Genomic DNA, 25404 nt, shown 5'->3' with positions numbered 1-25404 from the left:
TTAGGGAAAATTGTACAAAGGCCAATTAATCTACAAACCTGCACATCTTTGGGATGTGGGGGGAAACTGGAGCCCCCAGAGGAAACCTCTGAGTTCACAAACCCATGAGGTGCAATCTCCACACACATAGAACCTTAAGCCCCTGTCCCACTAATTACGCGACCTCGCGCCACACGATGCCCATGCGCCTCAACGCGACGACGAGGTCGCGTAATTTGCGTGCCAAGGACACATAAGTGGGACAGGGCATTAAGGTCAGGATCGAACCCAGGCCTCTGCCGATGTGAGGCAGTAACTCTACCAGCTGTGCTATTTTGGAGCCCTTCTAAAATGTATCACCAGACTTCATGTAAATTGCATTACATATTAAACTTAGCATGGAAAAATTATAAACATGCTTTACGTGTGATAACACTTAAGACAGATAACTGTATAATTTGAAGCTAATAAAAAATGGGAAACGTGTCACTGACATCCTTCTATTTTTAGGAGCTGAGTGACCAGGCTGGTTCACAATTTGAGAACTCGGAAGTCAGATGGGTCATTACAGTGCCAGCTATATGGAAGCAACCTGCAAAGCAATTCATGAGGCATGCAGCCTACAAAGTAAGTTATAAATACCACAAGCCCCAAGCCCACTTCACAAAGAATCAGAATTGTTACGGCATAGCCAGAATTGTCGCAATTTTACAAAACACTGGTTAGTCTGCACATGGTGTACTGTACAGTTCTGGGTGTCACACTGCAATGTAGTAGTGCTGGAGAGAGTAAAAACAAAATTAATTAGGACGTTAGACACAGTAACTCAGCGGGTCAGGCAGCTTATTTGGAGGAAAAGGATAGATGGAGTCTTTTAAGTTCCTGGGAACCATCATCTCCAAGGACCTACCATTGACTCCACAGTCAAAAAGGCACAACAGAGGATGTACTTCCTACGGCAGCTGAGGAAGCACAATCTGCCACAGGCAATGATGGTCCAATTCTACACGGCCATCGTAGAGTCTGTCCTCACCTTCTCCATCATGGTCTGGTTTGGCTCAGCCACCAAGCACGACACCTGGAGGCTGCAGCGAATCGTCCGATCAGCTGAGAAGCTGCAAGCTTCCCTCCATTGATGAACTGTACACTGCAAGGGCCAGGAAGCGTGCGGGTAAGATCATCTCTGACCCATCTCACTCTGGCCACAAACTCTTTGAATCACTTCCCTCTGGAAGGCAACTCCGGACTGTCAAAGCTGCCACAGCCAGACATAAAAACAGTTTTTATCCACGAGTAGTTGCTCTACTCAACAGCCAAAAATCTGTAGCCTCCCTTTGATCTGGTATTTTGTTGGTTCACATGTTTGATCAATGGTGTTTTATCATTAATGTTTTATTATTATTAATGGTTCGTGTTTTCTGAGTCATTCGTTACTGTCACTGTATGTCATGTTGTTACTTGTGGGCGGAGCACCAAGGCAAATTCCTTGTATGTGAATACTTGGCCAATAAACATACTTACTTAGATGATGTTTTGGGTCTGGACCCTTCTTGTGTTTGTGTATAAACCAGCATCTGTAGCCCTTTGTTTTATCATCGGGATGTTGCCTGGATTGGGGGATTTTGGGGAAATGGGAAAATACTGGATAGGCTTAGCTTGTTTCCCTTTGAGCAATGGAGGCCACCTCTTGAAATATTTTTGGGAATGATCAGTCCAGTAATTCAGTGCTGGTTTTGATTTTGCCGTTGGTCGATTGCTAAATTTTAGATCGTTTTCTGAACTTATATTTACAATTGCCAGATCTTAAGCAGCAAATCTAGCTATCAGATGAAATTATCTGAATGATCATAATATTAAAATAGAAAAATTTAAAGAATTACTTCCATACAACAGTATAAAAAAGTATCTCCCCTTTCAATGAGTTGGATGAATATTTATTTTGGAGAAGAGTGAAGTCTGCAAGGATAGAAATGATCATTCATTTTGGGATTGTAGTTGTTACTGTACTGCAGGCATTGCACATAATCCAGTATGGATATCCCAGCACAGGAGCGAAAGATATGACGGTTTTCTGGAGTTTTACTTCATTTGTCTTTGGCAGAAATTTTGAAGACGCTTTTCACCGGGGATGTTTAAACCAGAGTGGAATGAACAATATCTTAGACATCATGGATGTCCTTCTTAATTCCTGCTTCTTGCATCATTAAATTTATGTCAGTTGAATCCTCTTGTTTATTTTAGAAGATTAGAAATGCAGCGTGGGAAAGGCGATTTGGCCCACCGACTCCCTGTCAACCTCCCTGTCCCTCGAGCACCCATTCATACTAGTTTTATGTTATCCCACTTGCTCATTCACTCCCTACACACTACCTAGGGGAAATTTACAGGGGCTACTCAATCTACAAACCTGCACACTTTTGGGATGTGGGAATTCCCACAGGAGGAAACCAGAACACCCGGAGAAAACCCACGCAGTCACAGGGAGAACGAGCAAACACCACACAGACGGCACCCAAGGCCAGGATGGAACCCTGGTCTCTGATGTAGTGAGGCATCAGCTCGACCAACAGCGCCATTTTGCTGCCAATAACAATTAGTATTCAATGTTGAAGGAAATTAATATTTTGGGATTGATGGTGAATGGGAGTAATGACAATTGAAGATAGTGAAAGGCATTGTAAGGAAGAATAGAATTCTGGAATGTTTTGCAGAATTTAATAGCAGGGCTTTTTAAGTGAGGTTCCTACCCAGTGGTGGTTTGATTGTTTAGTGCAATGCTGTCACTGAGGAACTCTTCACTACTCTACAATAATTAGTTGGTGCATTCAAAGGTATGCAAGTGAGAGAGATCATCCAGACCACAGAGAGCCTAAGGAGCCCAGTTATGAGCAGGTGGACGTGGTGTGGGGTCATGGATGAAACCCATTTGCAAGTGGTGCTTTGTGATCAAAGGATAGCCAGTTTCAGGGTGTGATGTTCATTGGTGTCTGGAGAGGGAGTTCACAAGGAAGTGATAAACCCCTGGTCAAGCAAATATGATCGGGAGGTTCTAACACTGCATGGAGAGAGGTTTACTGCCTGGAATGAATACTTCTGCTTCTTCTTGTCCACATCCAGTGATACATAAACATTCATCTCATAGTTTCACCTTTCTCGCCCGATTTCAGCTGTTCTGTTTTCTAAGATCTAGAAAATCTGGTCTGTGGTTAAAATGACTGAAATGAAGGCTGGCGGGCAGATTATAAACAACAAACTTACTGCGGCTTTCATATCACAGGAGAACAACTTTGAGGCTAGTTTATTTCCTGTTCCAGACATTTTGGTACAGAAGGTATAGAAGTGTGAAAATGCAGACCTCCAGATTCAGGGACAGTTTCTTCCCAACTGTTATCAGGCAATTGAACCATCCTACCGCAACTAGCAAGCAGTCCTGAACTACTATCTACCTCATCGGGGACCCTTAGACTATCTTTGATCGGACTTTACTGGCTTTACCTTGCACTAAACGTTATTCCCTTATCATATGTCTGTACACTGCGAATGGCCCGACTGTAATCATATATTGTCATTCCGCTGACTGGTTAGCACGCAACACTGTACCACGGTACACGTGACAATAAAGTAAACTGAACTGAACTGGCATTTTTGCCTTTGACAAGACCAACCGGTTCTGGGTGCTAAGGTTCTGCACCACGCATCCAGATTAGATTTGTCCAGTCTGAAGAAGGATCCCTACTTGACATTGTGTATCCGTGTTCCCCAGATGTGCTGCCTAACCCGCTGAGTTACTCCAGCTCTTTGTGTTTTTTGTTTGTAAACCAACTTCTGCGGTTCATTGTGTCTAGCCTTATTTACCGATGACAAAAAACATCAAGAATGAGGACAAGGAAGGGAGTTAAATTCCAAAATGTTTCTGCGGCAATGCGCCTAGAGATTAAAAGGATTAAGAGATTTTCAAGAAGATTTGTGATGTTGCTGTTGCCTGGTTCCACCTATATTCTACTTTGTAGATCAAGATAAATTAGAGGAACAGCATCTCATATTTCGCTTGGGCAGCTTACAGCCCAGTGGTATGAATATTGATTTCTCTCACTTCAGGTAGCCCCTGCATTCCCTCTCTCTCTATTCCTCCCCCACCCAAGTCACACTAGCTTCTCATTTTCACCCTACAAACAGCCGGTTTCCTTTATCATCTTTACTTTTTTGCATATCTATCATTCCTTGTTCTTTATCTCTCCACATCACCGTCTACATCTCTCTTTTCCCTTATCCCTAACCAGTCTGAAGAAGGGTCTTGGCCCAAAACATCAGCCATCTCAACATGGGCCATGACCCTTCGTCAGACTGGTTAGGGATGTTACTCTATCTTTTTGTGTCTATCTTCAAGATAAATTAGTAGATAGGTTGACAAGTTTTAGTCTTCACTAAACAAGATTAATAATGGTCTGAATGCCATTCTATGATTTTAATGAAATGGAAATTGACAGGGTTAGACAACAGCTGCATAATTTGTTCTGCCAGATTAACACCCTGGTGGTGCCTGAAATATTTCCCCCTCAATGAATTGTAAAGGAAAGTGAAAATCTGCGAAATTGAAAAAGTGACACAGTTGCCATTTAATACAACAACATTAGGAAACAAACTGAACAAAAGCTCGTGGCAGGAAACAGGATGGATGAACAAAACCACTCACGGGTCCTGACACATAATTTATTAAAAGTGGGCTTGCAGGTGATAAAAGTGGCAAACCAAAGCTCAACTTTAGCACAGGAGACATATTTTCAGTCTCATTCAATAAATAATTCCAATCAGCAGATATGAGCTTTAACACAGGAATTTTATATGTGAAGTACGGCAGAATTTATTCATTGGCCCAAATTGCATTTGGAATGCAAGGGTTAGTATTGAGAATGTATTTTACAGTACAGATGTAAGTAATGACATATTAGACCAGTAATTGAAATTAAAGAGCTACATGATGAGGCAGCATAATATTCCTTTTAAATTGAATGGAAAATGCTGGACAGCTGTACAGATTAAGGGACATCCGTAAGGAGAGAAAAAGTTACCTGCAAGGTCAACCATCCGAGTTGTTAACTCAAAGATAGACACAAAATGCTGGAATAACTCAGCAGGTCAGGCAGAATCGCCGGAGAAAACTGATTTTACTAGGAAGGTTGGGGAGAAACTGGAAATGAAGAAAAACCAGGACAAATCTAAACTATCAGTCAGCCTATCAGGGAACCTCCTTACCCGAGGTCACCTGTTGCAAGCCCTGATTTGTCCTGTTTTCTTTAATTCACTCCCAGTTTTTTCCCCCACTCTCCTCACTACAATCAATCCGAAGAGTCCAAACCCGAAAAATTACTATCCATTTTCCCAGGGATGCTGCCTGACCCACTAAATTACTCCAGCATTTGGTGTCCAGCAGTAATTTGTAGATTAGTGAAAATATTTATATTCAAGATATCAATGTGAGCAGTAGCGCAGCTGCCTGCTGATCTATCATGGAAAGAGATCAGTGTAATCAGTTTCTAGTGCAGGTCATGTCGGGGGGCGTTCCCCCCCACCACGGTTACCATGTAATCCCGTGCTACCTGCTCCATAGTCGGTGACTAAACAGTTTCCCCCACCTGGTTTGCCAGGTGCGGAGGGGGCTGTGGACCCCTAGCAGGACCAAAAACAAGACCTGTCAAAGGGCAGATGAGCACCTAGCGAGCCAACAGCCATCCACACTTCAGTAGAAGTTGCAATCACTGTTGCACATAACATTGTAAGGCACCGTGCCCCTTGATGTTTTCAACGATGATGATGAGTAAGATGGAGTTAGCCAGAACACTTTAAATTGTGAATTTAAACTCTGGTGACCACTTGAAAGTATTATTACAAATGAAGTATGCAGTCCTCTATAATAGGCAGAAGGTAAAGATGCAAATTATTGTACCAGGTTAAGACTTGTTGATGAGTTTAGAATAGATTGGGGGAAAAAAAGTATTCAATGAGAATACAATATTATCAGTTCTGGCTCAATTTCCACCAGACTTCATTGCAGTGCTGCTGCTTTGAAAGAAACACAGGGTAGTAGGATAAAGATCCTCAATATAAAATGGCCTGTGCAAGAATAGCCGTGGCAGCAAATTATAGTTGGTGCATTATGACATGAACAAATTAAAACTTGCTGGTGATGCGCCAAGTATGGACCCGGGCAGTGATCCATCTCGACATTGGGAATGGCCATGAGATGCCAATATCTCCACATAATCCACATACTTACAAGAGGGAAAATAAATGTAAACAGATTGAATTGGAAGGCCATTGACATGAGTTCTGATGCCAAGTGCCACTGCACACTCAACATTGTGAGTTAATGGGGTGCAGTGGATTAGATTATCACAGATGCAAAATCAACAATTATATTTTAAAGTGGAATAAATACTTAGAAATGCTTAAAATAAGAAAGGTAATAACTGATAATTTGGTGCTACCGACAGCAACATCACTGGATGTTTTCTAAGAATATCTTGTTTGTGTGATTGTCCACTCATTATTAACAAACTTGATTAAACAGTTAAAATGTTTGTACCAAACATAAATTGGAATGCAATTATTGTTGTGAAACATTAAATAGAAAAAAGGAACTGCAAATGCTGATTTCCACAAAAGGACACAACGTGTGGTGTGATTCAGCAGATCAGGCATCTTCTTTGGAGAACATGGATAGGTGACATTTTAGGTTGGGACCCTTCTTTAAACCCAGCCTGAAGAAGGGTCCCGACCGGAAACATCACCAATCCATGTTCTCCAGAGATGCTGCCTGATCCACTGAGTTACTCCAGCTGTGTCCTTGCAACATTAACTTGGTTTCCCTCACCACAGATCCACCTGTGTATTTCCAGTGATTTCTGGTTTTATTTCAGATTTGCGGCATCTGTAATATTTTGCATTTGGGCCAGAATGGGGTCAATATGTTGCATGACCTCCTTGTGATCCTAGGTTCCTCTTCGACTGGACTAATCTTTACTCTTTCCTTTACTCCCACAGGCAGGTCTAGCATCTCCTGATTGCCCAGAGCAGCTTATTATTGCACTTGAACCTGAAGCTGCCTCCATCTATTGCCGGAAACTCCGCCTACATCAGATGATTGACCTCAGTGGCATGGAGGCTGTGAATGGGTATAGCCCCACTGAAACACTTGCATCTGGAATAACACATGGTATCTTTGCCTGTTTATTACTTTGAGGGTCCAAATATCACAACGTATTCAAATAGAAATGAAGTACTATCTCTGTGGATAAAATATAGCAGAAGATTCCCAACCATTGACTTCCATAGGTAGACACAAAATGCAGGAGTAACTCAGTGGGACAGGCAGCATCTCTGGAGAGAAGTAATGGGTGACGTTTATATTCCCAGGAAACTAGTTGGCATTTGATATGTGTTAATAATACCGCAGTGACGTGAATTAACTTACATTCCAGTGTCTGCTGCATAAAGCCAGATATTCCAGGAACCTGGAAAGTCAAAAGCTGTGTAGCAATGCAGCTGGTAGTGCCAGAGTTTGATATTGATGCTTTCCCTAAATATTCCAATTTATTTCCAAGTTCCTCCAGAGATGTTGCCTGACCCACTAAATGACTCAAGCACTTTGTGCTCCAAAGGTGTGCTGGTTGGTAGATTGATTGACTGCAGTAAGTTATCCCCAGTGAAGGGGTGATTAATGAAAGAATCACGGGATGTTAATGGGTATTTATGAGCGAATAGGTCTCAGAGAAATTAATGGGGGAAATAAGATTGGTGAGATTGCTACCATAGAGTGGGTGAACCAAATGGTCTCCTCTGTGTTACAATTAAATATGAGGTAAATATGACAGGAACAGAAGTAAGCCATCTGATCATCATGAATCAAGATCCCTAATTAATATCGCTATGTGAAAAACACCAGGTTGTAATCACGAGTGTTTTTGAGAGGGTTTTCAGCAAATTCACAGGCAGGTATCATCCATTGCAAGAATGATCCTAAGCTCATACCAATTTTCTCATGTTAAGTTTAATATACCAAATGCAATCTATTTCCATTTATGCTGAACTTCCAAAACTAAGCTCAGCACATTTATTTTCTCTATTGATATTGTGTGAATTGGTTAATATATCACTAGCTCTGTTAGCCTTTTTTCAGACGGCTGGCATTTAATCTATCATTCCTTCTTGTTAGCTGGTAATTACCTGGTTAGATTTGTTTTTTCAGTGTTGGTTCAGTACCCCAACTGTTTACCATTGCTAATAACCAAGGCTGCCCTTCACACAATATTTGACTCACTGTATGAGTCTGACAATCTGAAATTTAGTTCACAGACATAAAATTAAACAGCTTACATTCCTCCCTAGAATAGCCCACTGTTTGTAAAGGAATTACCAGATTAAGTACTCCTATTTTCTTTGAATTTTCTGTGATTATCGTTTCCAAAGTATTATTGATTCATCATCAATTAAGTTCCACTGAACCACATCAAGAGTACAAAGACCTAAAGAAATTGTGGTGTGCTGGCTGTGTTGGCAATTCCCCATGTATTAAAATTAATAAATTGCAAACATTTAAATGCACATTTCATAATATGTGCATGGTCAGAGTATAGTGGATAAGAAAACTTAATATTGTTTTTAATGACTGGAAATCTGTCTGCCTAAAACATGGTAATACATTTCTTAAAGTATTTCCCAAATATTGCTTCTTCTTGAAAGCTTATTACTTCTTGCCTTCGTGCCAATCACATATAAAATATCACAAAATAATGGACAGCAATTTTCATTGGAGTGACATATTATTCAAATGCCATGCATTTTTTGATGTGATCTATGCCTCTACAGTAAAACTCTGCTAATCCATGATCTAGCTTTTCAGAAATCCCTAATAATTTAGCACTAACTCACTCATGAGCCCAGAATGAAGGTCAGGATACAGCTGGGGCTAGGATCATGACAGCAGGCTGATTGTGGGTCTGGGGCCTGGAATATGGACCATGTGCATGACCAGGTTGAGGTCAGGGACATGGGTATGTATGTTTGCATCCATATTAGTGCCTTGTATGTATTTGTATGTTTCAGTGTGCTTTGACTAGTTGAAACATACAAACTGAAACCTACAAGCTAAAATTCACCATATTCTATTTGCAAAGTTAAGCTCCCTGGAAAAAAAATCTACTACTGTGTAACATCTAAAAAAAGTGAAATGAGAATGTGTATTAACTATTAATAGGAGTAACATCCAAATCACCCAGAAAATGCATTAGTTCAGCACCACCAAAGTACCAAGGGTGCTGGGTTAACAAAGTTTTAGTGTAAATCAATTTTTAACAACAATTGTGGAAACAATTTTCCATAAAGGTGGTGATCCATTTATCCCAAAGATCTATGTCTGTTCTTGTATATTCTCCCCTCTCCCTGGTCCATCAAGGGCAAACAATAATCCAAACATTTCTAGCATTACTAACATTGATTTTTGGGTCAAGCCTTCGAGATTTCATATCTTTATTATACACTACTTGTAAAAATAATTTTCATTCACATTCAATAAATAATTCCAACCAGCCGACATGAATTTTTTGGAACAAAAGAATACTGCTCAGTTCCCAACAGCCTTGGACTAAATTAAAATGGATGTGACCCTGTTAAATTTTAATTTGGATAGAGAAATGATTCTGTTGTCCTGCTGGCTTTGTTATTTGTGTTTGTCAAAGCATTCTGACAATGTTTTATTCAATGCTCAGCATATTTATTAGCAAAGCAAATTCTTACAAATAATCAATGCTAAAAGCCTCAGAATATGATTCTGACAGAAGCCCCAACTAATATATTTCGGATTACACCGAAGGAATAAATCACAGTTAAAATAATACTGCACAAATCAGATTCATTTAAAAAGATCAAATGCAAGATCTTCTGTGTCAATAGAAGAAAAAGGTTTGTAATACCCTGAGTAAGTCAGGTAATTGATTTGTAACGCTATGTTATATTTTGCATGCATGCATTTTGATTTGAAGAATTATTTTTTTGTTATAACTAGAACAATAGTCCATTGCATCTACAATGGGTTTGCGCATCCCTATTTTGCATGCTACAAATTTGTCCTATTCATGTTATTCTGAAGCAAGAGAACATGGGAGTCAAAAATGGGATTTACCAGTATTAGCTGCAGTTAATGGCAGCCAAACTAAAAAAACAACAAAAATAAATGACAAGTCAATGGGCTTAGCGACCCTGGCAGTCTATTTTCACTCTCTAATGTTCAATGAATAGCCATCTGACCTTTAGGGATTAAGATTGAAAGTTACTACAAATGTTCCTGTGGGAAAGAGTGAGTAGTATCCTCTGATGCAGTCTCTAATTAGGAACTAGTTTGGTTGGACATTTTCTACATTTTTATGGAACATAAAACAGTATAGCACAGGTATGGGCAGTTTTGCCCACAATGTTTGTGCCGGACATGATGCCTGGTCTCATGAAGCATTCCAAGCCCTCACCACTCTCTGTATTAAAAAAAACATGTCCAACAAATCTCCATTAAACTATTTCCCTCTCACCTTATAGCTATGTTCTCTTGTGTTGGACATTTCCACCCTGGGGGGAAAAGGTTCTGACTGACTACCTTATCAATGCCTCTCATAATTTTATATCCTTCTATCAAGTCTCCAATTAAGCTCTGACATTGCCGAGATAACAATCCAAGTCTATCCAACCTCTCCTTGCAGCTGAAATTCTCTAATCCAGGCAACATTCTTGTAAATCTCCTCTGAGCCCTCGCCAAAGCCTCCATATCTGGCATGTAATGGGGCAACCAGAACTGCACACAAAACTTTAATGCGGCCTAACAAGTCCTATAGAACTGCATCATGACTTCTTGACTCGTATATTCCATGCCTCTACATAAAGAAATAAAAATAATCAACTACTCAGTTTAAAATTCAATTTATTTATGTTTCTTCATTTATTAAGTTAGGCATTTCCTCTGAATGTACTCTCTGCATTAAGAACTGCACATTATGAGTAGAAGTTACCATCTTGCAGTGTTTCCCTCCCATCATGGAATGTCTCAGGATGTACACTCCTGTTTGAGCATCACTCTTTTTAATATTTGTAGTGGGTGGGGGAATAAACCTAAACCCAAAACCTGGTGCACCTTGACTATTTATTAAAAGCTGTCCTGATCATTTGTTAGAATTTTGTTAAAGATCTGATGCTTTCTGCTAACCGTGTCCTCAGATGGGTACAGGTATTAAAATGAAGATTGGGTAATTTAGCCCATAACACTACACTGCAGAAATGAACTTTGTGGTGTTGCTCAATAACTGATGTGCAGAGTGTGCAAAGGAGTTGCTTTCATGATCAAAGATCCAAGTTCCATGTGAAAGGGAAATATTTTGTAGTTTAAAAAATGAGTTCCATCTTATCTTCGTTTTAAGTATATACTTAGAAAGTAATAACTATTACTTAAAGAATAAAAGAATGTCTCTCTTTTGAGGTGGAATCATTGGAATAGAAGAGATTACAGGGCAATTTGATCTGTACTTGAAGTTAGAATCGGACAAAGTAAACAGAAAGATACTGCTTTCATTGGTTGTGGAATCCTGAATAGGTTATTTGTGTTCTCTTTTATCTTGCCGACTAATCATTCCCCAAACTCTTCATTTATCCTTCTTACACTTTTGCACTCTCTGAGTACTCCCTATTTTAATTTTATTCTGTAGCTAACATTTAATATAAACCTTTCTTTCTTTTGCTTTAATGATTTGAAATCTGTTTGTCATTACCTTTGTTCTAATGAGACCATGCTGTGTTTGTATCTGAACTATCTCTACTTTGAAGACAAGCCTTTGTTCATTTGCAGTTTTACTCGGCAATCTTTATTTCTATTCTATTTGTGCCAGATCACTTTTTCAAATCACTGAACTTAGCTTCCCAGATTCGGCTTTGATTTTCCTGCCTCTCTTTCTGCAAAGACGTGAAACCTAATTATATGATGATTGCCATCAGTCAACAATACGCACCCTATTTCGCACACCTGAACTAGTCCAAGTAACTTTCAATATCTCATCACAAATTCAAGAATAGATCAAGAGATTTATAACCTCAAGCAAAAGATGATTTTGCCACAGATGTTGGGATGCACAAGCAAAATTAATGATCAGAGTAAATATTATATCAACTTTTTAAGAATAGGTTAAAAAGAAGCTGGTCATGTATTGAATAGAATAAAGGAAAATACAATTTATATTGACACTGTTTATGCGAGGGAATAAATTATGGGGTACTATTTAGTCTTAATAAGCAGTTACTTAGTTGTGTTTTGATTTCTATGCATTTGTCTAACGGAAGACAGGCCTTTCATTCCTTCAGTTTGTCCTTAGCGGACAGGATAAAATAAGAAACAGTAAATTCGTGCACTTTGAATAATTGGATGACTGTTTTAATAAATTGAGCAAGAATAACTAAAAACCCAAATGTAATACTGCAATTGCTTTTAAGCTCATCAAATTTGTCCACGTTTATTAAAACCAGAGAGCAGGTTAACTTGGTCATTTACTGAAGCAATTCAGTGAAGCAGTCATTATTCTCAAAGTTTGACTTTTATACAAAGCCACAGTTATTCAGCAACTGAAGTCTATCACCTGTATCCATGGATACAGTGCAAGGTGCTATCAGTAAACTAGAGTTATATTGCTGACTGTGGATCACTGTAGGCTATACTCAGATTAATAACAGAGGAGATCTCTGAGATGCACTTATTTTTGCCTGGATAGTTACATTTTAATCCACACTCAAAAGTTGCTTTCTATGTATTTAGTTTTCAATGGGGAATGAAATTAAAATATACTTGATGATGAGCACACAGTACACAAAAGCATGTGAATTTTGCCTGAATAAAAGTTGTATATACATTATATGCATGATTGCTGGTGTCATACCCCTGAGCTGGTAGCATGGAAGCTTGGCCATTCTTAACATACATGCTGAAAATTCAATCATCATTGCATAAAACATTTTGAAACTTCAATGGGTGAACCTCCTTGCAAGGCAAATTAAATTAAGTAATGATTCCTTATATGGACTGTTTAAGTGCATGTGAACATACGTGATTTTAGATTAATAATTATTATGGTTTGCTTGTGGTGATTTGAACTTTTCATTTTTAATTCCACTCACCTGAAAGTGAGATCAATCAGTTGACAATTTTCTTCAAAATGAATGCAAACTCTCGTTCTCTTGCATCCATTTATGTGATTCTGGGGTCCATTAAAGAGGGTGCTCATAGATGTGGCCTTCAGTCTCTGGAAAATCAACAGTAGAGCAGTAGGGAAATTGCATTAGTTATTGTGTCCTTAACACAGACAGGAGAGAAAAAGTCAAGTATTACCAGATCATGATTGTTTTTTAGTCTGTGGATGACATCTGATCTTTGATGTCCTCCACTCACATTCTCAAAAAACCCACCAGCTCCAACCAGACTTGGGCATAAAGTTAGGGAAAATAAAGGCTGTTGATTGCCAAAGCAGGTAAGATCTTAACCCAACTTCAGCTATTTTTTTTCAGAAGAAAATTGGAAACAAGTACAAGAGAGGAACATTTGGTTATATAATACTGCCGCGTATCCTCAGAATGTCATGTTGCACCAATGTCTTCAGATGACTTAAAGAGACAGTTAAAATAATGAACAAAGTCATCTTGATTAATATTACAAATACGTTTCTTCATCATTATATCCATTTTTATCTGCATTCTGCATTTTATTGTTTCTATTTCTCTATTTTGTTTGCAACCAGGAAGGCTTTGTTTCATACAGTACCTATACATGATTTATACAGCAGGATGAATCTGAACTAACAAAATATCTCTCAGAGCAATTCCCCTAACATTCAAGATATCTATAATTCTATTAATTCACTTTAGCTACAAAATCGGGCCAAGCAATACAAAAATGAAAATAATAAGCATTTATTTTCTTAATGGTGCCTTGCTGAAGCAAGATCATATCTGTATGTGACCCAGATTATAGAAAAACAAATTATATCCAAGTTCAAATCTTTCAGCACTTCGAATGGAAACAAAACTCAAATTATTTAGCACAATTAAAACAAAATTTAGGTCTTCAAGAGTAATGCTGTGTTTCAAGGAAGTTAATCTATGTCAATCCTTTTCCGAAGGAAGTTGGCATATTTGCATCCAATAATATTAGTACCCTTTAATAAGATATATGTTAAACCAGTTATTATAAAATTTTACAAGGTAACTTTAAACTGGCAGACAAAATTAAACAGAATTGAATGACAATCTGAATTATTGAGGATAATAAGTGTTTTTGTATTATTTTTCTTTAAATGTCAACCTTAAATATGTATAGAAGATATTGCATGTATAATGAAAAAGAGCCATCATGTTTTATGACTTTCCTTGGTCTGCTATTTTCCTAATTCATTTAAATGAAACAACTTACTCCATGAAAATAGTGGAAAGGAATTTCATATACACGTAGTTTCTGTTGTGATATTTTGAGGCTATTATTATATACATATCCTGTGACTTCCTTGACACCATTCAAAAGTTTATCAACTACGAAAATCCATGCATTCCCAGCTTCCTTATTCCATTCCTACATTCTAATCAAATCCTTCTGACGTGACTCAATTGTTGGAGGTTGACAACAGTTCTGTTTCTTTCTGTATTACGCTCAGTTATTTTCTCTCTATTAACAACTAGCTAAAGAATACACACGCCGTAATCGACAGAGTCGCACCTTTTTGGTGGAAAATGTCATAGGAGAAATCTGGTCAGAATTGGAGCAAGGTAGTGCCTTCTTTCCTGCCATTCTTGGCTCCTGCTATTTTCATGTCGCTGGCAATGGTGCTGTTTTTTTGTTTAACACTGCATTTTTTTCCCCCGTGATACATTGTACAAATCACAGTAGGAAGAGAGATCAAAGATAAAAGGCTGCTTTTACTTCACTGCAATGTGTAACTGGCTTCACACGGTTGTGCTGCTTTTGCACCTTGCCTCACTGCATCTCTATCATTTATCTTTAACAATTTAATTCTTTATGGAAGTTCACATTTCCACAATAAATTTGTCGAAATTAGTTTAAAGTGGTTTCTATAGAATATAATCTCAGTCATAAAAATTAATAAATATTATGTAGTAATTTTGTAATATTTTACTTACCTAATATATTTTGTACAGTATTTTCCATAAAATACATAGACCTTGTTTAGTTAGCTACAGATGTTTATCTAAATATAAGCATGCTGGATTATCACCTCTGCCAGAAGTGCATATGAGAAAAAAAAAGCAAAAGCACTATTTAGATAATATGGCATGTTTAAGTTAATTACCACATACTGTGAATGGTAATACAATGGGACTTGAATTTTGTCTGTGTGTGTGTTTTTATTGTATATCAACAAACGTGTTTGCAGCAGATTTCAGTGTGAGCTATTTTAACAAGATTTGAATGTAAGTGTTAAATACTAGCTTGAAATAAAAGGATGTATTACTACAACATGTATTTAAAAGGCTGGCAGGATTTTGGCAAGAAGTCACTAACCAATGTATTATATATAGCTTAAAGGTATTTTAACCTTTATGTGGTCTAGGGATCTGTGCAGAATTGGTGATTCCTTATTGCAAGCAAATAGTTATTTAATTTGTAAATCATTTAAGATGCAAAATTGCAAGCTTGTATGGTCTTTCTGAAAAACAATGGTTAAGTAAATTTTGTTGAAGGGCAGATGGTCAGTGTTAAACTCTAGCTTGAAGTAAATGGATGTGTAACTACAACATGTATTTAAAAGACTGCACTTGAACAATTTGGTAATGTCATGTTGGTAATGTTGGTACATACATTGATAAATTTATATTATGATGAAGTCCTTTACGAGTGTGCTTGTTTTGTTAGGTGATCGCTATCTTGTGGTCGACTGTGGAGGGGGTACTGTAGATCTCACTGTCCATGAGGTTAAACTACCTGAAGGACACCTGAAAGAACTCTATAAAGCTTCAGGTAAAGCGGTGCTTCTGTATCTACTGACGTTACATAATATTTTAATTACTACAAAGAAACAGTACAACTGTTCAGATAATGTGTAACATGGAAATGTTAATCGAGCCTATATACCTGCTCTTGAGGTACCCTGGTTATTATGAATGCTTAGTGGACAAGTAACACCATTTCGCATTTTGCAACATTTTCAGGTCAGGCTAATGCTAACTTGTATCCTTGGAGGTGAACTTGATAGTACGTTCTTCCACACCAGTGCTGTAACATTGATGGAATATCCGTGGAAAGTGTTTTTTTCCGGAGTTCTGTGTATGCATTCTACCAAATACTCTGACATCAGTGAAGGCAGCAGTGGTGAGAGTGATGAATTTTGACAACAAATAAAACAGTTTACCTGTACTAGAAGGTCACTACTCATGTGTCATCCGATGAGTCCCTGCCAAACAATGCACTTTGAATGAGGGAAGTGCAGCTACTGCTGAGGCTCCATAGGGAATGATCGCTGCACAGAGCCCTGCTTTCACGATGTGGAAGGGCTAGACTCTGAAGCAACAACCTGTCAAATGCTTCACAGATACATTATTTAAGGATGAGACAAGAGTGTCATTGATGCATTGTAAGAGAATGTATTGAATTGTTGGTACAAAGAAAGACATATCTTTCACTGTTCCCCGAAGACTCAAAGACATTTCCCAATTGAGTATAATATGGATGAAATACGGAGTCACAGAGTCATAAAGTGTGGAAACAGGCCCTTCGGCCCCAGTTCCTCACATCAACAACACAACATCTGCACTAGACCCACCTGCTTTGCGTTTGGCTCATATCCCTCTAAACATGGATCCTATCCATGTACCTGTCTGAATGTATTTTAAACATCTTGATAGTAGTTGCCTTAACTACTTACTCTGGCAGCTCGTTCTGTATATCCACCACTCTGTGTAAAACAAAAGTCACCCCACAGGTTTTTATTAAATGCAGCCTACCATGCAGAACCTTGTCAAATGCTTTGCTGAAATCCATATATACAACCTCTACAGCTCCAGCCTCATCAACCTTTTTGGTCACATCTCCAAAAACTCAATAAGATTTGTGAGATATGATGTTCCACGTACAAAACCATATTCACTACCTCTAATCAGCCCTTGTCCATCTAAATGCAAGTATATTTTCAACAAAAAAGATTAAACTCACTTATAATGACCATATGAAGATGTAACTTGTCAAAATCTGCCACTGCTATCGGGGTGAAAATGAGAAGGGACATAAGGATCTGGGCATTGGTAGCTTATAAAAATGGTACCCCATTTACACCAATATTTCCGTCACCATCCGGAAACAATTTTGGAATTCTTCTTGGTGTGCAGTGGAAGTAAGTGTGGAATGCACTATTCATTCATCTTAAAATCACACCACTTCCAAATTTGGATGAGGGATGTCTGAAGAGATGATTTTTGTGGGGCCAGTGAAAGTCTCGAGAATTGAGCAGCCTCTTGATGGTATCTTTTATTCTCCACGCCTTCATTGTCTACCATCAACCCCACCTGACACTGGCACCCAAGCCCAACTCTTCAACCAACAACACTAGATGGGTCTTTAGAGGAATTGCTGAACATTCTACTCACTTTTGAGCAAGAAGATGGCAGCTATGTTTGCATTCAATTTATCAATTACAAAAAGCACGATAGGAACATGCGGTCCACATTTGGTCTGATATTAAAACCCATGCCCAAATGCTACTTCGTGATCCCTTGTTCTTGGAAAGTGCCTTGACCCATTTTCAGATAGGCAGAAGTTCTGTTTTGTTGGATAGGTTTATCTAGATAAATTAGTGACAAGCCATATTACTTGCTGGAGAATTAGTTGTATGTGAGCTGTCTGTGTGGGGAATAAAACAACAATTGAAAAGCACCTTTATATCATGGTTTGAAAGAGTACATTATCTTGCATAACTGTGGGACCCTCAAATCCACAGCAGTGAGAAAATGTATCAGGACCAGACATATATTCTGCAGGGAAGTATTCAAAATGTATTTATATGGTTTCAAAAGCCGTGAAATGATTGTTAAGAGATTTTTTAAAGAAAATAGTGCTGAAATAATCTTCATGGCCAAGAAATTCAAAAGCAATTCATTTGGGGGGAATTTGTTACACTCCATCATTGAGAGCACCACTTGTGCAGCTTCTCTTACTTCCCTGCTCTTTTTGGCATCTCTTACTGTAACAGGACCGACAATCAGCACCCACTAATCTCACTCTCCAACTTTGACTTTGGTCTCCATAAGATCCTGGCTTTCAACTTCCTGATTCCTCCTCACTTGGCCCCAAATATTTGCTGTTCATGGACTTTTAACCTCAACATCTAAGTTGCCCTCGCAAACCCCTAATTGCCCTTGATTTGTCATGACCACTGCTCCTACTGCAACTCCTCTCAAACTCCTGATAACTCCTTAGCTCTGAGCTCCAATTTACTGATCCCGACCAAGGTCCTAACTTGACCTCTGTCCCTTGACCTCCAGCTTTAGCCCTGACATGACCTCTGACTGAAGCCCTAAACTATCCCTCTTCTTGACAAAGAGGTAATTTGAGATTTGAACACCAAATGATGCCCTGATGAAGCACCTCACACCCAACTGTGGTCCTCTCTCCATGTGCAGGATAGAACTAATGTACGGGCGATCATTGGTTGGTGTGGAGCCGATGGGTTGAAGGGCCTGTTTCCAGACCGTATCTCTAAAAAAAACCCTGCCCCAGTTCCTTTCTGAGTCTTTTCTTTCTGCTTGAAATATTTACAACACTTCCTGACATGTTGGACATCAGGGGGTAGCTGGATTTTGTGCAGTGTCCCACTAACTACAATTCTTGTTGCACTGTCACACACTGATCATGCCTCCCTCAGCACCAATCCCTGAACTAGGTCCATTAAATCATAACAAATGGTTGTACAACAGCATTGATCTATTTCCAAAAAAACATTAGCATTTTTACCCCATCCATGAAAACATTAATGTTTCCACCGATAGAAAAACTTTAATAGTCCTCAATCCCATTGTGCAAAAATCCTGGTGGTTTGGCAACTGATTCACCGGAGTTGTTTCTGTGGCCCCTTGGAAGACAAAAGGGCCCTGTTTCCCTGACAACCTTTAAACTCACTGGGGCATAGTTTCCTGCTCTCCCTTTCAGGACAAATGTGCCCTGATTTCTGCGCTCCTTTTAAACTCACTGTGGCCTCATTTCCCATGATCATCCCGTTCTGTTCCGAGTGGTCCCTTTTATACTCAATGAATTGTTGAATCTTTATTACAGATTTGTTCACAAAAATAGTGAATAACGTATATGTTGGGGTATTAACAGGATTAATGTCCAATAGGCTGGAAAATCTGCCAGCTTTGCTTCACTGTGGTCACCAAGATGCCAGATTATTGGAGCTTTTACGTTGACAGTAGTTGTTGATATTGTTGATAAGACACTATTTTCAATTTCAGGTGGTCCTCATGGCTCCATAGGAGTGGACTATGAATTTGAAAAGCTTCTCTGTAAAATTTTTGGGGAGGATTTCATTGAACAGTTTAAAATCAAGCGCCCAGCAGCATGGGTAGATTTGATGATAGCATTCGAGTCGCGTAAAAGAGCTGCTGCTCCAGGAAGAACCAATCCACTCAACATCAACTTGCCTTTCTCATTCATCGATTACTATAAGAAATTCCGAGGTCACAGTGTGGAACATGCCCTGAGAAAAAGCAGGTATGTGAAAATCTACAAAAGTACTCTACACCTTAATTTGTATGACTTTGGTTTGTTTTGCTCGTTTTTGTAAATATCTTAACATTCATCAGTCTTCCCTTTCATGTTTTAGTTTTAGAGATACAGGCCCTTCACCATGCCCATGCTGACCATCGATCATCCATTCGCGCTAGTTCTATTTTCTCATCCAGTCCTGGCACACTAGTGGCAATTTACGAAGGCCAATTAACCTTAGCCCTTCTGATCAACCCAAACATGCATCATTAGATGTGGTCTCATGGCTCCCTGGTTTGACATCTTGAAAAGGGGAGGGGTCTATGTCCAGGCCAAGCAAATACAAGTGGTCTATGAATCCCATAACTTACATTTGCCTTCTGCTTTGTCTGGAACACAGCAGCAAAGGCTGGGCACAGTATTTTGTTAGTACCATTTAACCCATTAGCGTGAATGACCCTTACTCAGTGGGATAGCAACAGGGTGAGAAGACCCATCTTACCTTGCCATAGTCTTTTTTTTAAAGTCTTATTGTTCTCTTCCAGTTAGCAAAGAAGTGGGGCAGAGCAATTGGCGACTGGGTTAAGAGGCTTTACACCTCATACTGTTCAATCTCTCAAAGGCTATTCTAATTACTCCGGCAGTGTGAATTTTGTCAAGTGGTCATCCCAAGGAATGCTAAGGATGAACCCGGATGCAATGAACGCATTGTTTAAGCCCACAGTTGACCATATCGTCCAACATCTACGTAAGTACAAAGTTATTTTTGGACTAAAAGTTATTGGATGTGATTAAAGTTTGATTAAAAGTTAGTTTAGAGAGCATTAATACATGCAAACGTAAGATCACGTGTGGGCTATTTTGCTGCATTAACCTATTCAGCTAAGCAAAGAGCTTGTGATATAACCTGATATGCTCATCTCTTCCCCATGTCCCTCGATCCCATGAGTTAATAAAAGTCATTCAATCAGAGATTAGATTTAAACTTAACAATTGACCTGTGATTGATTGCCATTTGTGGAAGAGTTGCAAAAGATTAATCTCCGGTAACTCCCGGGCCCGAGGCGCCCGGACGCAGTGACGCAAGGAGGCCTGCACTGCACTGGCGGCCGTAATTGTGGAGCCGCCGAGTGGGGCCGAACGCTGAGCTCTTGCTCTACCGCATCCTGCGCAAAGCCGCCGGCACGGCCGCGCACCTGTGTCTGGGCTTCACTGTCGGGATCGGGGTTGTCAATATGCTGTGGATGAGTGAGTGTGAGTATTTGAGCCACCGACTTCAGGACAGAGCCAAGGCAATGGTCCATAGGTGCGCCATGTTTGTAAGCGCCCGTAACTATGGGCCAGTGCTCCGGGTGGCATCCTCGAAGGGGCGGGATCCACGTGAACACGTGATTTGATGCCTGCCTTCCGGGGCGGGATCTATGTGAACACGTGGTAGATGTGGCCCGCCATCCACTCACAGACATGCGTCGTGGTCCCTGTGCAGAACAAGGTTGCTGACCCTTGATCTATGTGGTCCTAGTGAAACCCAAAATGTGAATTGGTGACGAGGTTTTTGAAGAGCTTTTTTTGACAACACTTCTAACACGTTGCTGAGAGTTCACTAATTGAAGTAATTTGTTAGAATGCTCCTTTGTGAATGACTCATGCCTGTGCAATTTTCCACAATGTCAAGTGGTGTTGCAACCTACTGGAACAGCTGGGCTAATTCTGCTCTTCAGTACCACAACTGAGATGTTGTTTAGTCCTGTGGCCTTTGCTATATTTAGTTCTCTCAAACGTTTCAGCTGTTATTGTTGCTCCAGATATCATTCTCGAGACCCAATATATCATTTCTATGGTGTCTTGCCCAGAGATATGTACAGTACTTTAATTATGGACCAGCCAGGACTTTGTACTGGTGGAGTATAGATTTTAACCCAGTACCATGTTTAGTCAGCATTCCATTAGCCATTTTAATTATCTTCTCTACATGTCGAGGACGTTTCATGATTTTTGTGCACAGCTTTCCAATGCATATAATTTATGAACTCTCGAACATAAACAAAGTTCTTTTATCTAATGTGCAACACTTTCGTGACATGAAAATGCATCACCAATATCATTTTCATTTCAATTGTAATGTGACATCCACTGTTATCACTGTCAATAAATCATATCACCCATGTGGGGCTTTTATATCAGGAATCTGTCTGGATAAAGCAGCAATAATGTCCAAAGCATGATACAAAACAGATTTGTCTTTCACAGCAAAGAGTCAGTTTGCACAGAAAATGTATATCTGGGTTACAGACAAAATGTTTCGAATAATCACAAGAATCTGGAAGAAATTTCCCTCTCTCCTCCTTCCAAAATGAATTTTCTCATGAATCATTTCCAATGCCTTTGAGAAAGACAAAATGGTCTTAGGCACTTCCAAATTACATTACAGGCTCTCCAGGAAGATTCATCTCCAATACTCTGAATGCATATTTTTGTTAAATATCAACACAATAACCAACATTTCATACATTCTTCGATTGAGTGAGTCTTCATGGATATATGTTGAACTGACATCTACAGGAAAAGAAAGATGAGAAAGTCCTTCTGAAAAAGCCCAATCCTGACCTTTGTCTTTCAGATGTTTACTGACCTTTGTGTGCATATTACAGCATTTCCTGTTTATACGCACATATAACACAGCCACATTCCATTGCAACGCGATGATGATGCGAGGCAAAATACTGTACATTCAAGGTTTTATCCAGAAACAATTTTCACTCATAATTATGGGTTGAGATTTATCTTAACACATTTATGTATTCATAATAAAAAATGTTTTAATAACCAGATATACTGTACATCGCACTCACTCAGAATTTCTGAGATAGCTTCAAGAAGCAATATCATGTACATATGACAACAGGACATAAAGCCATTGTCAAACCATGTCTTGTATTTTAGAGGTGTTAATTTATAATGTTTAATATCTTCCTTTCAGAGATTCCCATCAACTGGTGAGAGATCATTAATTTGTCTGTTCCACTGGTTCCGTAACTTCACATATATTAATGTTTCATTGGATGAATTTATTTCTCACTAAGCATTCTTTGACCTAATTAATCTCCTGGCAATGGAACCACCAAAGACCAAGCAAATTCTCATTGCATAAATGAGATTCAATTATATGTAATATCTTCCATTCCATTACGGATAAAAAAGCATTCCTTTCAAATCCATTTGGCTGAAACCATTTTATTAATCATGTTTGACTGAAAATGTAATACAGAAAATCATAATAAAGCTCAACTGTGTTTTACAAGGAAGTATTTCTGACACATTGCTTTTTCTTTCCAGTTAATCTCTTCCAGAAGCCTGAAGTGTCAGGTTTAAAGTTCCTGTTCTTGGTGGGTGGATTCGCCGAGTCACCTTTACTTCAGCAGGCCATTCAGTCCAACCTTGCCGATAAGTGCCGTGTCATAATTCCTCATGATGTGGGGCTCACTATTCTGAAAGGGGCAGTACTCTTTGGGTTGGACCCCACTATAATCAAAGTGCGGCGTTCACCACTGACCTATGGAGTCGGGGTGCTCAATCGATTTGTGGAAGGCAAGCACCCCACTGAGAAACTGCTGGTTAAAGATGGCACTCGCTGGTGTACTGACGTGTTTGACAAGTTCATCACAGCTGACCAGTCTGTGGCACTTGGAGAGACTGTCAAACGCAGTTATACTCCAGCAAAGCCATCCCAAATGATTATAGTGATCAATATTTACTGCTCAGAAAATGATAATGTTAACTTCATCACTGATCCCAGTGTGAAGAAGTGTGGCACTCTTCGACTTGACCTAACAGGAACTGATTGTCCGTCACTGCCAACACGGAGAGAGATTCAAACTTTAATGCAGTTTGGAGATACTGAGGTAAAAGCTATGGCTGTTGACATTACCACTTCCAAATGTGTCAAAGCTGGCATCGATTTCCTCAATTACTAAAATGTCAAAGTCACCCAAAAGCTCTGGTGCCCTAATTCAGAATTATTGATTACATCTAAAACAGGAAATCATCATTATAGCTCAGATTGGGAGTTCATTGTAAACAAAGTCTAACAGTGCCACTTCACCATGCCTCTGGAATGCCAAGAAATCTTCCCCTTCCAAAATGCCACATGTATGCAGAAAGGTGATCAAGTATATCTATACTTCCTGAATGGAAATTAAGTTTGTTCTGGTTTTAAAGAAAAAAAAGAAATGACAGAATGCTACTCTATATCACAGCCTGCTTAATAGTATTTACTTCCTTAATGTATACTGTGCTGATATGAAGTGCAGATGTGATCATGCAGTAACTTAACACATATTGCACTTATTCTGTTGACAACATAAATGGGCAAAGATTAAAAATTTCAGGATTTCTTTTCCTAACTAACCAAACCAATGTTTATTTTTATTTTTGTATATACAGTACAATATTTAAAGCATTGTACATACTTTTATTTCAAGTATTAAAAGTATAAATATAAAATATTTGATTTTGCTACATTTATTGTAACAATGAATTGGAATGAAAGAATATGGTGGGTTTGATTTGTAATTGCAGCCTACGCTTCATGTATAATCGCATGTATTCATCAACGTTTGAACTGAAGATGTTAATCTTTCCAAAATATTCTTGACATTGACTTGATTTGATAATTGCTTCATTTTTTCAATGGCGGACAAAATTATCAATTGATGTGAGTATAAAATGCTGAATTCCATAAACACAATCGGATGTAATGCACCAGTGATTGCCTTGTCCCTTGCCACTTCCTGATGTAAACACAATAAAAGTAACACATTCTTGACACTGTTTGTTGACTTTATGAAATTTTTTTTTTTTTGGGGAGTAATTGCCTTCTAGGTTATTTCAAATAAATGCCTCTTGTTTATCTGTGATCCAAGAAATTGAGATGGTTTTTGCAGGTTGATATTGACATTAAGAAGGTTACAATAGTTCACCTTGATTATTCATGGTGGTTGTTGTTTAGTAAGCAATTGTATGACCCCTGTTCAGCTAACACTCTATCATTGTGCTTAATATTTTGAAATGCTCTGAGGAAGTCACTCTTATATTTTGTCCCTGAAGTTCAACAGCACCATCATCTGGTAGGTTATGTACCCAACAGCTAGGTTGCTAGGAATATACAAAGCATATTCTGATTCAGATCAGTTTATTGCCATATAGGGTGGAAATACATTTCTTGTTCATGTGAAGCTCAGAATAAATAATATACCTCAGGGCTCTCACTTAATTTTTTTTCTGTTTCCAGCCGGGCAACCTAGGCAGCTTTTTAGGTTGCCAAATGACAGTTTAGGTGGTCATTTAAGACGGCTTGCATGACCCGTGCGATAATGTGCTTGGAGGAAGTGCGTAGTTACCAGTCGGAATTATGCTCAATGAAGCATTGACATATTATTTCTGCTTCAAATAAAGTCACAAACTAAACATATTCACCAATCAAGACATGATATATATCACAATGACATGCAGTAAAATTATAATACAGTATCTCAACTCTTTTTACGTTGCAATGAATGCAATTTCTATTATTTCTTTCCACTTCCATACAAAAATGTGGTTGGATTATTCAGCATATAATCAACCTCGGTGAGACCAAGCGCAGG

The 25404-nt window shown here is 38.9% G+C and overlaps 1 protein-coding gene across 2 annotated transcripts in view; it reads left to right on the top strand.

Annotated features, from left to right (window-relative positions):
- hspa12a (heat shock protein family A (Hsp70) member 12A) overlaps nt 1–24589 on the top strand; it is an 86321-nt gene extending 61732 nt beyond the window's left edge. The window contains exons 6-12 of one of the 2 annotated variants that reach the window (XM_033033948.1): nt 490–606; nt 7021–7192; nt 14728–14814; nt 15920–16024; nt 19507–19765; nt 20404–20507; nt 23096–24589. In XM_033033948.1, coding sequence (XP_032889839.1) covers nt 490–606; nt 7021–7192; nt 14728–14814; nt 15920–16024; nt 19507–19765; nt 20404–20507; nt 23096–23733 — 1482 coding nt within the window. In that variant the 3' untranslated portion in view covers nt 23734–24589. The remainder of the gene's footprint in view (nt 1–489; nt 607–7020; nt 7193–14727; nt 14815–15919; nt 16025–19506; nt 19766–20403; nt 20508–23095) is intronic. The other variant, XM_033033949.1, reaches the window with a different exon arrangement.
- The last annotated feature ends 815 nt before the right edge of the window (nt 24590–25404 follow it).

The sequence above is a fragment of the Amblyraja radiata genome, chromosome 15 (assembly GCF_010909765.2).
Source record: "Amblyraja radiata isolate CabotCenter1 chromosome 15, sAmbRad1.1.pri, whole genome shotgun sequence".
Classification (NCBI taxonomy): Eukaryota; Metazoa; Chordata; class Chondrichthyes; order Rajiformes; family Rajidae; genus Amblyraja; species Amblyraja radiata.
The sequence above is the reverse complement of the archived record's forward strand: the minus strand, read 5'-3'. Positions and strand labels throughout refer to the sequence as shown.